At 43.8% G+C, this 17918-nt stretch overlaps 1 protein-coding gene across 4 annotated transcripts; it reads right to left on the bottom strand.

The window, feature by feature from the left end:
- Positions 1-1508: 1508 nt before the first annotated feature.
- On the bottom strand, positions 1509-15425 carry LOC122925025 (zinc finger protein 260-like). 4 transcript variants are annotated; one of them, XR_006387482.1, is made up of 3 exons: positions 15368-15425; positions 11170-11294; positions 10811-10860 (listed from the first exon to the last, which is right to left on the bottom strand). XR_006387482.1 is itself a non-coding variant. In XM_044276559.1 (2 exons), exons 1-2 carry the CDS (start codon positions 15399-15401, stop codon positions 1974-1976), a joined length of 2172 nt encoding a protein of 723 aa, XP_044132494.1. In that variant the 5' UTR covers positions 15402-15425; the 3' UTR covers positions 1509-1973. The 4 variants fall into 4 exon arrangements, 2 of the variants coding, with proteins under 2 accessions (XP_044132494.1, XP_044132493.1); XR_006387483.1 differs by lacking the exon at positions 15368-15425 and adding an exon at positions 14973-14999; XM_044276559.1 differs by lacking the exons at positions 10811-10860; positions 11170-11294 and adding an exon at positions 1509-4111.
- Between the last annotated feature and the right edge of the window lie 2493 nt (positions 15426-17918).

Below are 17918 nucleotides of genomic sequence, written 5' to 3'. Positions count from 1 at the left end.
CCCACTTAGAAATCATGGAGGGGTCTGAAATTCACATTGTAGGTGTATTCCCTCTCTGAGAGACAGAATAAAATAATTAAAAAAATCAGGAAATCACATTGTATGATTTTTAAAAAATATATTTGTCTTGCACTGCTGAACATAAGTATTTGAACACCTGAGAAAATCAGTGTTAATATTTGGTACAGAAGCCATTGTTTGCAATTACAGAGGTCAAACGTTTCCTGTAGTTTCCTTGACCAGGTTTGCACATACTGCAACAGGGATTTTGGCCCACTCCTCCACACAGATCTCCTCTAGATTTGTCAGATTTCAGGGCTGTAGCTGAGCAACATGGAGTTTCAGCTCCCTCCAAAGATGTTCTATTGGATTTAGGTCTGGAGACTGGCTAAGCCACTACAGAACCTTGATATGCTTCTTGCGGAGCCACTCCTTGGTTATCCTGGCTGTGTGCTTCGGGTCGTTGTCACGTTGGAAGACCCAGCCATGACCCATCTTCAATGCTCTGACTGAGGGAAGGAGATTGTTGCTCAAAATCTCACAATAAATGACCCTATTCATCCTCTCCTTAATACAGTGCAGTCGTCCTGTCCCCTTCGCAGAAAAGCACCCCCAAAGCATGATGTTACCACCGCCATGCTTCACAGTAGGGATGGTGTTCTTGGGATGCAACTCATCATTCTTTTTCCTCCAAACACGACAAGCAAAGTTTAGACCAAAAAGTTCTACTTTGGTCTCATCTGACCACATGACTTTCTCCCATGCCTCCTCTGGATCATCCAGATGGTCATTGGCAAACTTCAGACAGGCCTGGACATGTGATGACTTGAGCAGAGGAACCTTCCGTGCCATGCATGATTTGAAACCATGACAGCGTAGTGTTCTACCGACAGTGACCTTTGAAACTGTAGTCCCAGCTCTCTTTATTTTTATTTTCATTGACCAGCTCCTCCCTTGTAGTTCTGGGCTGATTAATCAACTTTATTATCATCAGTGATACCCCACGGGATGAGATCTTGCATGAAGCCCCAGTTCGAGAGAGACTGACAGTCGTCTTTAGCCTCTTCCATTTTCTAACAATTGCTCCAACAGTTGATCTATTTTCACCAAGCTGCTTGGCAATTGCCCCATAGCCCTTTCCAGCCTTGTGGAGGTCCACAATATTGTCTCTGGAGTCTTTTGACAGCTCTTTGGTCTTGCCCATGGTAGTAGTTGGCGTCTGACTAACTGTGGGGTGGACAGGGGTCTTTAATGAGCTCAGACAGGTCCTACTAAGTTATATTAATGTGTGGAGTAGAGGTGGACTTTTTAAAGGCACAGTAACAGGTCTTTCAGAGAGCCAGAATTCTTGCTGTTTCTCAGGAGTTGAAATACTTATGTTCAGCAGTGCAAGACAAATAATTTTTTTCAAAATCATACAATTAGATTTCCTTTTTATTTTTATTTTTTTTTATTCTGTCTCTGAGTCGGAATGCACCTACAATGTGAATTTCAGACCCTTCCATCATTTTTAAGTGGGAGAACTTGGAAAATCGCAGGGTGTTCAAATACTTCTGTTCCTCACTGTAGCTGTATAACTGTGTTGCTCTTGTGCAGTTGTATATTTTACATACTTTTCAAAAATCTAATAAAATGTGTTTTTAAAAAGAAGAAATTGTATTACATGTATCAGATCTTCAACAAGCAGAACATAAATGAGCGGGTGACCTACCGACCAGTACTTATCTGAGACATACAAAATACCAATAATACATCAACATTTCTTTGCACAAATATAAGATTTCCTTTTATCTTTATAAGGGTTCTCCTGCTTTTTATTTTTATTTTAGAAAGCACATCTTTTCTTCTGTGCCATGGAAGACAGTTTAGTACGTACCTGCTCGTTGAAAAGCAGACTCAGCTGCACGCCCACAGGCTGAGGATCCTGACTGGATATGTTCCTTTCCTGTTCATTTGCATTTAATATTATCTGGTTAATATAATCTGGTCAGGACATAGGAGGAAGAGCCCGCAGCCTGTGTGAGTGAAGCAGAGACTGCAGCATTGGCGGCACAAGTGGCTTCTCTTTCATTGGCGGCTGCTGTGTGGCGTCTCTCATGTCTAATAAGATGTGCTTTCTGTGTAAAACATTTCGGACATTCTCTACATGAATATGGCTTCTCTCCTGTGTGAATTCTCTCATGTTTAACAAGATCTGATTTGTGTGTAAAACATTTCCCACATTCTGAACATGAATACGGCTTCGCTCCTGTGTGACTTCTCTCGTGTGTAACAAGATGTGATTTATTTGTAAAACATTTCCCACATTCTGAACACGAATATGGTATGTCTCCTGTGTGAAATCTCTGATGTGTAACAAGATTTGATTTCTGTGTAAAACATTTCCCACATTCTGAACATGAATATGGTTTGTCTCCTGTGTGAAATCTATGATGTTTAACAAGGACTGATTTATTTGTAAAACATTTCCCACATTCTGAACATGAATAAGGCTTCTCTCCTGTGTGATTTCTCTCATGTGTAATAAGATGTGCTTTCTGTGTAAAACATTTCCCACATTCTGAACATGAAAAGGGTTTGTCTCCTGTGTGAAATATATGATGTTTAACAAGATCTGATTTGTGTGTAAAACATTTTTCACATTCTGAACATGAATATGGCTTCTCTTCTGTGTGGCTTCTCTCATGTCTAATAAGATTTGCTTTCTGTGTAAAACATTTTCCACATTCTGTACATGAATATGGCTTCGCTCCTGTGTGAATTCTCTCATGTTTAACAAGATCTGATTTGTGTGTAAAACATTTCCCACATTCTGAACATGAATATGGCTTCTCTCCTGTGTGAAATCTCTGATGATTAACAAGGGCTGATTTTTGTATAAAACATTTCCCACATTCTGGACATGAATATGGCTTCTCTCCTGTGTGTAATATCTGATGTTTAACAAGGGCTGATTTTTGTGTAAAACATTTCCCACATTCAGAACATGAATATGGTTTGTCTCCTGTGTGAAATCTATGATGATTAACAAGGGCTGATTTTTGTGTAAAACATTTCCCACATTCTGAACAGGAATATGGTTTGTCTCCTGTGTGACTTCTCTTATGTGTAATAAGATGTGATTTCTGTGTAAAACATTTCCCACATTCTGAACATGAATATGGTTTGTCTCCTGTGTGAAATCTCTGATGTTTAACAAGACTTGATTTCAGTGTAAAACATTTCTCACATTCTGAACATGAATATGGTTTCTCTCCTGTGTGAATTCTCTCATGGTTAACAAGATCAGATTTTTGTATAAAAGTATTTCCACATTCTGAACACGAGAACAGCTTCTCTCCTTTGTGACGTCTCTCATGTTTAACAAGATCTGATTTGTGTGTAAAATATTTTTCACATTCTGAACATGAATATGGCTTCTCTTCTGTGTGGTTTCTCTCATGTCTAATAAGATTTGCTTTCTGTGTAAAACATTTCCCACATTCTGTACATGAATATGGCTTCGCTCCTGTGTGACTTCTCACATGTTTAACAAGATTTGATTTGTGTGTAAAACATTTTCCACATTCTGAACATGAATATGGCTTCTCTCCTGTGTGAAATCTGCGATGATTAACAAGGGCTGATTTTTGTGCAAAACATTTCCCACATTCTGAACATAAATATGGTTTGTCTCCTGTGTGACTTCTCTCATGTGTAATAAGATGTGATTTCTGTGTAAAACATTTCCCACAGTATGAACATGGATATGGTTTCTCTCCTGTGTGAATTCTTTCATGAATAATAAAATTTGATTTATATGTGAAGCACTTCCCACATTCTGAACAGGAGTATGGGTTCTCCTCTGTGCGAGTTCTTTTTTGTGTAGAAAGGTCCAAGCTTTTTGTGACCTGCTTACCACACTGAAGTCTTTTACCCACTTTCTGAGCTGTACCTGTGATAAAGTGCAATTGTTCAGGAAAAGGTTCCTCATTATTTGACAATTCTGTACTGTGAAGACCTGGATGTACATTAAGGTTTTCTCCTGAAGAGCGCTGCATTATATCTTCATCTTCTACTTTATAATTTCGCAACAACATGAAGTTTTCCTCAAAATTCTTACTGGGAATTTCTGTTAATATAAAAATTGAAATTTGAGGTTTTTATTTTACCAAGCTGTTAAGAAGACAAACTTATAAAGTTCCTGTTAGGCTGGAAGTGGATCCAGCAAAAAGGAGCGGTAAAATCCATTAATTCCACTCATTGTGGCAAAAAAAAAAAAAAAAAAGCCTAAAAAAAACTGGATTTGTTATTCCAATCTTATAAAGCTTTCTATAACATTTTCTGATGTCCTGATCTTTTGGTTTGCACCTGATCACAACTTTTATTATATACAGTAAGTCAAGATTTGATAAAACTCTGAATTTTAACAGCCCATGTCTGGACACCAGCCTCGCACTTTGTCAACACATATATGACAGACAAGCATCCATCACCACGTTCCTCAACACAAACTGTATTGATTATAAATAGATCTTAGACCTGATGATGCTGATGTCCTCACTACAAGAATCCATGTCTTAATACCCACCTAAAGCTTAATTCACAAGCTCTTTTGAGTGTACCTCCTCGTCTGCTGCTGCTGCTGAAATCTCACAATACTCAGAACAAGCTTCTAATTGCATCTGCTGCTTTTCTTTACTGCACAGCTATGAGGTATGCAGCCTGCACTGCGCATGTGTGAGATATCAGGAGCAACAGTGGGAAGAGACTGAGTACAGCTTGTGAATATAGGACTCGTGAGCGATCTTACTTTCTCACTTTAATATTAGCATTCTGAGATGGAATTTCAAAACAAGTACACCGGCCTCATCAGGTCTAAGAGATCTGTTTAATACTACAAGCAGTTTGTATTATGAAGTCTAGTGAGATCCTCTTTAACATTGTTATCAATAATTTAATCATGGCCACAGTTTACATTTAACAAGATGATATGTCATGACATTCTGTAAAGCGCACATCTCAGGCTGAATTCACGGACATGAAAATGCGGTCCATATGACCTAGGGGCTGCACAGTCCCCAGATCTCAGGTTTATAGACATCTGTAGGATGCAGTGGAATAGACAGAGTGAGGTCATCAATCAGAACCTGTAATAAAAGGTTTCCATCACCTTGTTAGGTCCATTACACTAAGAATTCAGGATGTTCTAAGGGGAACGAGGGTCCTAACAAGAATTAAGATGGTGGATGTAATGAAGGGTCCTGTGAGTGCAGATGACCATCACTGAGATGTCTGTGTCTGTACAATAATCACATGTGACATCGGAGCTTCCTGATAATTAGAGTTGAGTGAATCAAGCTTTGGATCAGAGATCCAAAGTTGATTAGTTCGAACACTTCAGTTTCAATGCTGTCTCTGTAACGCATTAAAATGTATTGTCTCCGTGTAGGCAAAATTCATCTCACCCGAAGTCGTATGAGATTTGGTGAATAAATTCGGTAAATCTACAAATTCATCTTCTACAAATTTGAATCATAAAATTTATCAAAATGGCATCCATCATTTTACACTTCACAGTACAGTAGTGAGCACAGCAGAGCAGGGGTGATTAATAGAGAGGATCACAAGACCCCTCCCCTTCCAGGGCAGGGACTCTCCCATAATGCCTTGCAGTCAGCCTCAGCCAATCAGATAGAACGATATGGATAGGTCATAGGTACTATGATCACAAACAAGGAACCTATTCTGAGCTTGGACATGGATGAGGCAGGACCTCTCAGCAACTCGAAAAAAGAAAGTTATCAGCGAGTTCAGGGTCTGATGGGGAATCATTTAGACATTTACTTAGATGGATTGATTTCATTCATTTATAGAGTTTTTAGCTGGTGACAGTAAGGGCTGTTTCACACGAGCGGATGCCGTGCGTGACATCCGCTGCGTGAATGACAGCCAAGACCCGATGCGGACTGCAGAGGCACGGAGCAGTAACATGACTGATAATGCTCCGTGCTTCTCTGTGATCTCTTTACTACGAAATCACAATGACAACTTTATCTCACTGTGATTTCGTAGTAAAGAGATCACAGAGAGGCACGGAGCATTATCAGTCATGTTACTGCTCCGTGCCTCTGCTGTCTGCATCAGGTCTTGGCAGTCATTCACGGAGCGGATGTCACGCACGATATACGCTCGTGTGAAACAGCCCTAAAAGGGTCATATAGGGTTCTGTGTGTTGCTTTGCTGCCTCCAGCCATGGGCAATCCTGCGCTTGCTTTGTTGTAGTATGCCTTTCTTCTGGTGTGCAGGAGCCATGTACTGGCTGCTGAATTTTTTGTTAACATCATTGCAGTGGACATTGTCAAAACTACACATTTTTTCCAGAAAGCTGTTGCACAGATTCTTCAAGTTTCAGCATATATTTCATCATACATATTCAGCATACTGTCTCCAACTGGGCATTTTTTTTTTAATTGTTGAAAATGTTATTACAAAAATTCCATTCATGACAAACTAGTGTACCGGACATTACATTCTGTGTCACTCACTGTTATATTGTAGTTTACTACGTCCAATCAAAAACTTTTTACTACAAAACTGCTGCTCGGGAGAAGGCGATGCCGCTGCTGTGGGTACAGGTTCAAATAATGTCAGAAGTAGGGCAAGCTGGTGGCAGAAATGTTAGCATTGCTGGTGGTGGCTCTGTCTGGGTAACTGCTTTGTGGGGATGTTTCTGCACAGTGATGGCAGATATTGTAGGTTTAAAAAAAAAAAAATTTACAAAATTGATTTACAAAGATTCCATTCCTCAGGCAGCCTAGTGTACGTGACGTTTTTTTGAGTCTCTTTCCAATTGCACAATTTATTTTCTCTAAAAAACAGAATTTTTTTCAAAAATTCCATTTAGCACAGACTAATGTACCACCTGACTTATATTCCTGCATCACAATTACCATCTATTGTAGTAGACTGTCCAAATGACCATTTGTTTCTACAAAACTATTGTGGAAGAAGGCAATGTCACTGCAGTTATTGGTGCAGTCTCAACAGCTGTCAGACCCAGGTCAAGCTTGGATGGTGGTGACTCTGCATGGCCATCTCCCATATGGAAATTTTTTAAAACAGTGGTGCCAGCTACCAAAACCATTGCAGTGAGCGAGCTCAGCAGGCCACAAATAAGATGTGGCCAGAAAACTGGCCACCAATGTGAGCAAAACAGTCCTTTTTCTGCCAATCATCATTCTAGTAGCCAGTTCAAATCCAAAAGCAGTACGGTGTTGTTGTCATCATCAAAAACATCATCGGCTATTGCTTCTCCTGCTCAAACAACTCCTCCTTCCTGTTCGCTGCTTCATCGTCAGTCATCGATAACAGAAAGTGTGAGCAGGTAACAACCATACGTGCCCATTGATCTGTTTGTGTGCAAACTGAACTGCCACTGAGCCACTGGTGGTGTAGCTGCTGCCACACCACTTAGTGGATTTCACTACCTTCAGGAAAATGATTTATTGATGGAGGATGCAAAGCCACCATTTAAATAAAAAAAAAAAAAAAAAAAAAACACAACATCCATCCTGTATACTCTCAGGAAAAGGAAGGCAAAATCATTGTATTACCAGGTTACGCTTTCTACCCACCTTGACTCCGATTTTGGTAAGGAGATGCCTGCCACCCATGTGTCTGACCAGGAAGCCCGTCTCCATCCCTAATGAGTCACCACTCTGCTGCTGTCTCTGTTATCTCTCCTGAGGTAGCTTAATCACATCTTATCGCTTCAGTCATGCAAATGCGATCAACATCTTACCTCCATGAGATCCCTGACCTTGTGTTGATTATGATAAACAGATTATGCTGAAGTGTTTAGTGCCGGAGATTCCTTGTCGTTCTAAGAATCCTTAAAGGGGTTGTCTCACTTCAGCAAATAGCATTTATTATACAAGCCACTTACTAATGTATTATTATCCATATTGCTTCCTTTGCTGGCTGGATAAATTTTTCCATCACATTATACACTGCTTGTTTCCATGGCTACGACCACCCCACAGTCCATCAGCGGACTCTTTACATATTTGATTCCCATGTAGCATTACCAATAGATCTCCATACTATGTAGTACTTCCAGTAAGTCTCCATACAGCACTGGTCTCTGTACGATGAGTCAGTATGCTGCCTACGCCGGCAGAGAGCTTGGAAGGGCTGGATGCTGTCCTAGGAGACCCCAGAGTGTCAGACACAACTTTTCAGTGCAATCTGAGGATTTGGTGTGAATTTATTGTTCCCATTGACTTTTCTGATTGATTTGTTAGAATTGGACGTGAAATAAAAGTAATTTGATCATTTCTAGTCATTTTGATTGCACCCTGTCTGAAGACATGGGCTATGGTCACTGAAGGAACGTGAGGAGAATGGCTCTAAACTCCCTCCCATGGTGAGAATCCTCCTCCTGAGCCGTATTCTACCTCCCCTGAAGTGGGAAAGATGCAGGTAGCTCCCATCCTGACCGACTTGTATCTGAGGCAGTTACTATGGGATTCCTTTTACCCATCGCTCTCCGTCGTCTGCTCAGCTTGAATCTGTCCACCTTCGGTTCTGTCTATTACACCTTTTGTTCTGTCCTGTACGCCATAATGTTTCTTCACTGTGAGGGGCACTGATGGCGGTTGTGCAGGGGAAGGAGTCACAACATTTGGAACGTGACAGCACATAACGGACCCACACTATTCCTGAGAGGAGTTTATAAAGGGGCTGTTTTGGCTCCATTAGGTGTGGAGTGTCATAGACAGAGTGGGGGGATGTATTAGGATTGACGCTTCCTACACCAGTCTAAATAGTGAACCCCGCTGGTGTACGATGCGCCCAAATTATTAACAGGTAATAAGTCTGGAGCATCTTCTGAGGTTCTGTCTGGCAGAAAATCTACAGCTGCTCGGGAGCTGGAGAGGATTTCTGGTCTACTGTACACATGCTGTTAAATGAGTCGGGCCGCAGAGATGTTGGTGCAGGAGAAACACAGGAGGCGCCACTGACTGACTGCAGGTCTGAGAAAGGATGGACAATAAGGACCATAAGGGCGGTACAAAACTGTGGCTAAATAGCAACACACAGTTCAGCTCTGTACGCCGCCCGCACCGCTATCCCTATTTACTTGCATGATCCACCCTGACTAACAGCCCACAACTCGGCAACGGGCCCTAACTTGACTAACTGCAGGAGCCTAAACCTAGTGGGGTAAAAGAGAAGTCAGACAGAAAGAGGTCAAAACCAGACTGGATCAGAATCCAAAAGTAAGTTAAAATCAATCCAAACCGGAGAGATACGTCACAGCACAAACAAGATACAAACACAGAGTCAAATACCAGATGTGGTCAGAGCCAGCAGAGAACCTCAGAGGAAATATTCAGCAATCAGAAGCAAGGTCAGGGACAATCTAAAAATCTGAATGCCAGGGATCTAGACAGTAGTACAACACACGCCAGTGAGGCTTAGAAGACCAATCACAGGCACCTGTGAGCAACCGACTGTGAAAATGGCCCACCTCAGGAAGCATGTGACACCGGCACCGAGCCCAATTGGCTCTGCATCCCTGCTAAAGGAACTAAACAACTCCGGCTGCACCACAACAGAGAGGCCAGGCTCACTGCTGGAGAACAGACAGGTGAGCATCTGACAACTACCTTAGATTCTGACCCACTGCAGGAAGATGAAGTCCACAGCTCCAGGGTGGAAGACCTAGAAGGCCAGTTGTGGAATCCCTAGCACATTACAGGACGGCACCTTTGGAAGAGACAGACGATGGATCCTCCTATCCTCCTTCCCTAGTAACTGGTCCTCCATTACATGTCACTGCACACACGTGTACACACTGCACATGACGGCTCTTACCCTGTGATATAAGAGGCTGGTGCTCCTCCATTACATGTCACTGCACACACGTGTATACACTGCACATGACATGTCTTACCTTGTGATATAAGAGGCTGGTGCTCCTCCATTACATGTCACTGCACACACGTGTATACACTGCACATGACGGCTCTTACCTTGTGATGTAAGAGGCTTGTGCTCTTCCATTACATGTCACTGCACACACGTGTACACACTGCACATGCCGACTCTTACCTTGTCATATAAGAGGCTGGTGCTCCTCCATTACATGTCACTGCACACACTGCACATGACGGCTCTTACCTTGAGATATAAGAGGCTGGTGATCCTCCATTACATGTCACGGCACACACGTGTATACACTGCACATGACGGCTCTTACCCTGTGATATAAGAGGCTGGTGCTCCTCCATTACATGTCACTGCACACACTGCACATGACGGGTCTTACCTTGTGATATAAGAGGCCGGTGCTCCTCCATTACATGTCACTGCACACACGTGTACACACTGCACATGACGGCTCTTACCTTGTGATATAAGAGGCTGGTGCTCCACCATTACATGTCACTGCACACACGTGTACACACTGCACATGACGGGTCCTACCTTGTGATATAAGAGGCTGGTGCTCCTCCATCATGGCCTCCTTGTACAGGTCCTTGTGTCCTTCTATATACTCCCACTCCTCCATGGAGAAATAGACAGTGACGTCCTGACACCTTATAGGAACCTGACAACACAATGACACCGTCATCACCCAGACCCCTCCAGTGCTGTTACTGGAGAATTTCCCAGCATTCCCAGCAGTGTCACCTCTCCAGTCAGCAGCTCCATCATCTTGTGGGTGAGTTCTAGGATCCTCTGCTCATGTATCAGGGGGTGAGGGGGAGGCACTGTGATGGGGGGAGGGGTCTTGCTTTGCCCTCCTGACTCCTGGAGATGGATGATGGGAGTCACACAGTCCCCCGATGTCTTCTTCACTATTGTGTACTCCTGTGGATGGAGAGAGACACTTAGGGAATAAACCCTTCAGGGGCCATGTGCTCTCCTCCGGCCCTCTCCTCCTGGTACAACATGCCTACTTACCTTCTCATGGCTCCTACAACATGACTATCGGTCACTGGTCACATGACACATCACTCACCATACTGGGGGCTGATCTTCAGGTTCTCCATCACTTGGAAGGTCTGGAGGCCTTCTCCAGGACCCTGGACTCTTCCTATCACTTCCTATGATGGATTCTCCTTCCCGATGTCTGACTTGTTACAGAATACAATAGGAGAAAAATCTAGAAAAGTTTACCTCTCCGCTCAGCAGGGAGATGATCTCCAAGGTGAGGTCTAATATTCTTCTGCTGATCTCCTTCCTGTCCATCCTTGGTGGCTCTTTCAGGAGAAGGGTCGTATTGCTGGTTTTCTTCATCCCTCCTGAAAAAAAAAGGAATAAAAGGTTAATCAATGAGTCCCATGTCCCCTATATTGAGGCCAAGAAAAAGTACAACTTATCCCCATAACTCAGACCTTCATAAACCTGCACTGACGGGAAAACCCTGAGTTCCCTTCCTATCTAAGCTCCTGGCAGTGCAGTTTGTGGAAGCTGGAAACTCTGAGCTCCCTGTGTATCTAAAAAGTAGGGTTCTCCCCTGTGTTGTAAGGGTATTTTACATTGGTTCTGTCCCTTTTATTGTTATATTACCTTCTATATTCTTTGTAATTATATTCCTTGTAATATATTGCATTAAGGATAGTTAGATAACATATACAAACCCTCCATTATGCTGAGAAGACTGCATTACTGAGTTATCTTAGAGACATACATACTGCACACTGGACATCCTTAGGAGGAGGGGCTGAAAGGTATAAACATTTTTTGTGCACAAAGACAAATAACTGGAACTCCGCCTAGAAAATTATCCAGGTAGGATGTTGTAGGTTACTATCTCTCTCTTGTATAACCATGGGTGTTGGCCATGTGCTACGACAGCAGTCCCCCCCCCCCCCCCATTGTACTGCAGCAAGGTGATTGATTATTGTTTAGCTTTAATATTCAGTATGTGATTTGTCTCTTTTCATATTTATATATTTAATCACACTTTGTAAATATTTTTATCACTTAGCCTACTTAAGCCTAAATATTCTCAAATGGTCAAATTCACATTAAAACATTCCCTTACAATGAGTAGTACAGACACCTGTATATCACTGCACACACATGCATACACTGCACACACGTGTACACACTGCACATGACGGCTCTTACCTTGTGATATAAGAGGTTGGTGCTCCTCCATTACATGTCACTGCACACACGTGTATACACTGCACATGACGGCTCTTACCCTGTGATATAAGAGGCTGGTGCTCCTCCATTACATGTCACTGCACACACGTGTACACACTGCACATGACGGCTCTTACCTTGTGATATAAGAGGCTGGAGCTCCTCCATTACATGTCACTGCACACACGTGTATACACTGCACATGACGGCTCTTACCCTGTAATATAAGAGGCTGGTGCTCCTCCAATACATGTCACTGCACACACGTGTATACACTGCACATGACTGCTCTTACCTTGTGATATAAGAGGCTGGTGCTCCTCCATTACATGTCACTGCACACACGTGTACACACTGCACATGACGGCTCTTACCTTGTTATATAAGAGGCTGGTGCTCCTCCATTACACGTCACTGCACACACGTGTATACACTGCACATGACGGCTCTTACCTTGTGATATAAGAGGCTGGTGCTCCTCCATTACACGTCACTGCACACACGTGTATACACTGCACATGACGGCTCTTACCCTGTGATATAAGAGGCTGGTGCTCCTCCAATACATGTCACTGCACACACGTGTATACACTGCACATGACGGCTCTTACCTTGTGATATAAGAGGCTGGTGCTCCTCCATTACATGTCACTGCACACACGTGTATACACTGCACATGACGGCTCTTACCTTGTGATATAAGAGGCTGGTGCTCCTCCATTACATGTCACTGCACACACGTGTATACACTGCACATGACGGCTCTTACCCTGTGATATAAGAGGCTGGTGCTCCTCCATTACATGTCACTGCACACACGTGTATACACTGCACATGACGGCTCTTACCCTGTGATATAAGAGGCTGGTGCTCCTCCATTACATGTCACTGCACACACGTGTATACACTGCACATGACGGCTCTTACCTTGTGATATAAGAGGCTGGTGCTCCTCCATTACATGTCACTGCACACACGTGTACACACTGCACATGACGGCTCTTACCTTGTGATATAAGAGGCTGGTGCTCCTCCATTACACGTCACTGCACACACGTGTATACACTGCACATGACGGCTCTTACCCTGTGATATAAGAGGCTGGTGCTCCTCCATTACATGTCACTGCACACACGTGTACACACTGCACATGACGGCTCTTACCTTTTGATATAAGAGGCTAGTGCTCCTCCATTACATGTCACTGCACACACACGTGTATACACGGCACATGACGGCTCTTACCCTGTGATATAAGAGGCTGGTGCTCCTCCATTACATGTCACTGCACACACGTGTATACACTGCACATGACGGCTCTTACCCTGTGATATAAGAGGCTGGTGCTCCTCCATTACATGTCACTGCACACACGTGTATACACTGCACATGGCGGGTCTTACCGTGTGATATAAGAGGCTGGTGCTCCTCCATTACATGTCACTGCACACACGTGTATACACTGCACATGACGGCTCTTACCTTGTGATATAAGAGGCTGGTGCTCCTCCATTACATGTCACTGCACACACGTGTATACACTGCACATGACGGCTCTTACCTTGTGATATAAGAGGCTGGTGCTCCTCCATTACATGTCACTGCACACACGTGTATACACTGCACATGACGGCTCTTACCTTGTGATATAAGAGGCTGGTGCTCCTCCATTACATGTCACTGCACACACGTGTACACACTGCACATGACGGCTCTTACCTTGTGATATAAGAGGCTGGTGCTCCTCCATTACATGTCACTGCACACACGTGTATACACTGCACATGACGGCTCTTACCCTGTGATATAAGAGGCTGGTGCTCCTCCATTACATGTCACTGCACACACGTGTACACACTGCACATGACGGCTCTTACCTTGTGATATAAGAGGCTGGTGCTCCTCCATTACATGTCACTGCACACACGTGTATACACTGCACATGACGGCTCTTACCCTGTGATATAAGAGGCTGGTGCTCCTCCATTACATATCACTGCACACACGTGTACACACTGCACATGACGGCTCTTACCTTGTGATATAAGAGGCTGGTGCTCCTCCATTACATGTCACTGCACACACGTGTATACACTGCACATGACGGCTCTTACCTTGTGATATAAGAGGCTGGTGCTCCTCCATTACATGTCACTGCACACACGTGTATACACTGCACATGACGGCTCTTACCTTGTGATATAAGAGGCTAGTGCTCCTCCATTACATGTCACTGCACACACGTGTATACACGGCACATGACGGCTCTTACCCTGTGATATAAGAGGCTGGTGCTCCTCCATTACATGTCACTGCACACACGTGTATACACTGCACATGACGGCTCTTACCCTGTGATATAAGAGGCTGGTGCTCCTCCATTACATGTCACTGCACACACGTGTATACACTGCACATGGCGGGTCTTACCGTGTGATATAAGAGGCTGGTGCTCCTCCATTACATGTCACTGCACACACGTGTATACACTGCACATGACGGCTCTTACCTTGTGATATAAGAGGCTGGTGCTCCTCCATTACATGTCACTGCACACACGTGTATACACTGCACATGACGGCTCTTACCTTGTGATATAAGAGGCTGGTGCTCCTCCATTACATGTCACTGCACACACGTGTATACACTGCACATGACGGCTCTTACCTTGTGATATAAGAGGCTAGTGCTCCTCCATTACATGTCACTGCACACACGTGTATACACGGCACATGACGGCTCTTACCCTGTGATATAAGAGGCTGGTGCTCCTCCATTACATGTCACTGCACACACGTGTATACACTGCACATGACGGCTCTTACCCTGTGATATAAGAGGCTGGTGCTCCTCCATTACATGTCACTGCACACACGTGTATACACTGCACATGGCGGGTCTTACCGTGTGATATAAGAGGCTGGTGCTCCTCCATTACATGTCACTGCACACACGTGTATACACTGCACATGACGGCTCTTACCTTGTGATATAAGAGGCTGGTGCTCCTCCATTACATGTCACTGCACACACGTGTATACACTGCACATGACGGCTCTTACCTTGTGATATAAGAGGCTGGTGCTCCTCCATTACATGTCACTGCACACACGTGTATACACTGCACATGACGGCTCTTACCTTGTGATATAAGAGGCTGGTGCTCCTCCATTACATGTCACTGCACACACGTGTACACACTGCACATGACGGCTCTTACCTTGTGATATAAGAGGCTGGTGCTCCTCCATCATGGCCTCCTTGTACAGATCCTTGTGTCCTTCTATATACTCCCACTCCTTCATGGAGAAATAGACAGCGACGTCCTGACACCTTATAGGAACCTGACAACACAATGACACCGTCATCACCCAGACCCCTCCAGTGCTGTTACTGGAGAATTTCCCAGCATTCCCAGCAGTGTCACCTCTCCAGTCAGTATCTCCATCATCTTGTGGGTGAGCTCTAGGATCTTCTGCTCATGTATCAGGGGGTGAGGGGGAGGCTCTGTGATGGGGTGAGGGGTCCTGCTCCACTCTCCCGATTCCTGGAGATAAATGATCGGAGTCACACAGTCCCCCGATGTCTTCTTCTCTATTGTGTACTCCTGTGGATGGAGAGAGACACTTAAATGAACAACTGGATGACAGTTACTGGTAATTTTCTTTTCATGAGTCATCCACGGCAGCTCTACGCTGATGAGACCCTCCGCCAACCAGACAGGAACAGGAAGAATAGATGTGACCCTCCTCTGGTTCCTTCCTTGTAGAAGGGTCAGTGATGACTTTTGGAAGTTGATCATCGAACCCAACTTCTGTAGCGTCTTCAATACAAATGGTAACTGCCTGTGAAAGTCCTGTTTGTCATTCTCTAAAATCAATAGGTCATCTAACTATGGACTTATCATAACAGAACGGAATCAGATCTGACATCACCATTGTGAAGAGCCTCGGGGAGAATGAAATCCCAAAAGGGCAGGCATGTGAATTGCTAGTGTAATATCCTTAACTTTTTTTTTTTTTATTGAAAAATCTTAAAATCTTTTAGTGGTCTGGATGAATTGGGATATGACAGTACTCATCCTTCAAAATCTAATGTCACCATCATTGCCTCGAGTATCATTGGAATGGCTGATCTTATTGTTTCCATCTTGAATTTTCTGTATCTGATCCCGTTCAATACTTTTTAGATTTATTATTCTCCTGTTACTCCTATTTAGCTTTTCTATCAGAAATAGATTTGAGTAGAATCCCTGCCCCTGCATTTAAAATCACTAAAACAGGAGGGTAGCGAGGAAGCATTTAAAAACGATAAGGAAAAATAGAATATATAAAAGACAAATAAAAGCAGCCAAACTAGAGACAGAGAGATTCATTGCCAAAGAGAGTAAAACTAACCATAAAATGTTCTTCAATTATAAAAATGGTAAAAAGTATAAATCTGAAGGTGTCGGCCCTTTACAGAGTTTGTGTGTGTGTGTGTGTGGGGGGGATGGGGGGGGGGGTTGCAGAAAGCAATGAGGAGAAAGCAAAGCTATTCAATATTTTTTTCTCCACTGTATTCACAGAGGAAAATAAACTGTCAGATGCAATGCAGAATGTAAAAGAAAATTCCCCATTAAAAGTGCCCTGTCTGACCCAGGAAGAACTACAGCGGCGTCTTAAAAAGATTAAAATAGACAAATCGCCGGAACCAGATGGTATACACCCCCGTATCCTAAGAGAATTAAGTAAAGTCATAGCCAGACCCTTATCTTTCTCTCTCTCTCATATATACAGTATATATATATATATATAAAAAACTAAGGACGTATATGTGTGTATATGTATGCATGTATGTATGTATCTTCCGTGATCACTCAAAAACGCAACCATTGATTTCAACGAAACGTGGTATACACATCCCTTGCTACCTGGAAAGAAATCTTGTGGAGGTCACAGCTCTCTAGCATGTACCGTTCCTGAAATATTCCCCAAAAATGCAAATATGGCACATCACATGACCAACCTTAGCCAATAGAAGACTGCAGGTCTTTCTCTTCATATCCCAACTGCCATACACATGTCCCTTATCAGCCAATAGAAGCTTGCAGATCCTTAGTCTCCACATACACACAGTTTTACACCAGGTTTCCATAACAACCCAGCAATTTTTCTTCACCGCTGCAGGTCAGCTGTGGATGGCACTGTTAAGGGAGCGGAGTGCTGTGGAGGTGACAGTTAAGGGGGCAGGTAGGGTGGCCATACAGGCCACCCTCAAAAGACAGACTTAAAAACCCTGTCCCCAGGTCCTGCTAAGCCACGCCTCCTCCCACTCTGCAGCCAACGGGGATTGAATAAAGGAAGGTAAAAATCTATTTCTGTCAGCTGCAGGGGATTGAGGGAGGGCGACTTTCTCCCTGCAGCTCATGCTCAGACAGCACAGTGCTGCAGTCTGAGAGTGATCTGTTCAAAAGAACATCCCTGTGTCCGTCCAGGCCCTGGAGTCTGAAAGCTGGACTGTCCGGCCTAAAACCGGACCTTTGGCCACACTAGGGGCAGGCTGCTGTGAAGGTCACAGTTAAGGGGACGGTCCGCTATGGAGGTCGGGGTTAAGGGCAGATTGCTGTAGAGGCCACTGTTAAGGGGACGGGGTGTTGTGGAAATCACTGTTAAGGAGATACTGTGGAGGTCACTAATGAAGGGGCGGCCTCCTGTGGAGGTCACTGATAAGGGGGCGGAATGCTGTGGAGTTGGGCTGCAGCTATCAATTATTTTTGTAATCAAGTATTA

The sequence above is a fragment of the Bufo gargarizans genome, chromosome 1 (genome assembly GCF_014858855.1).
Source record: "Bufo gargarizans isolate SCDJY-AF-19 chromosome 1, ASM1485885v1, whole genome shotgun sequence".
Taxonomy (NCBI): Eukaryota; Metazoa; Chordata; class Amphibia; order Anura; family Bufonidae; genus Bufo; species Bufo gargarizans.
Note: the sequence above shows the minus strand (reverse complement) of the source record. Positions and strands in the feature narration are given on the sequence as shown.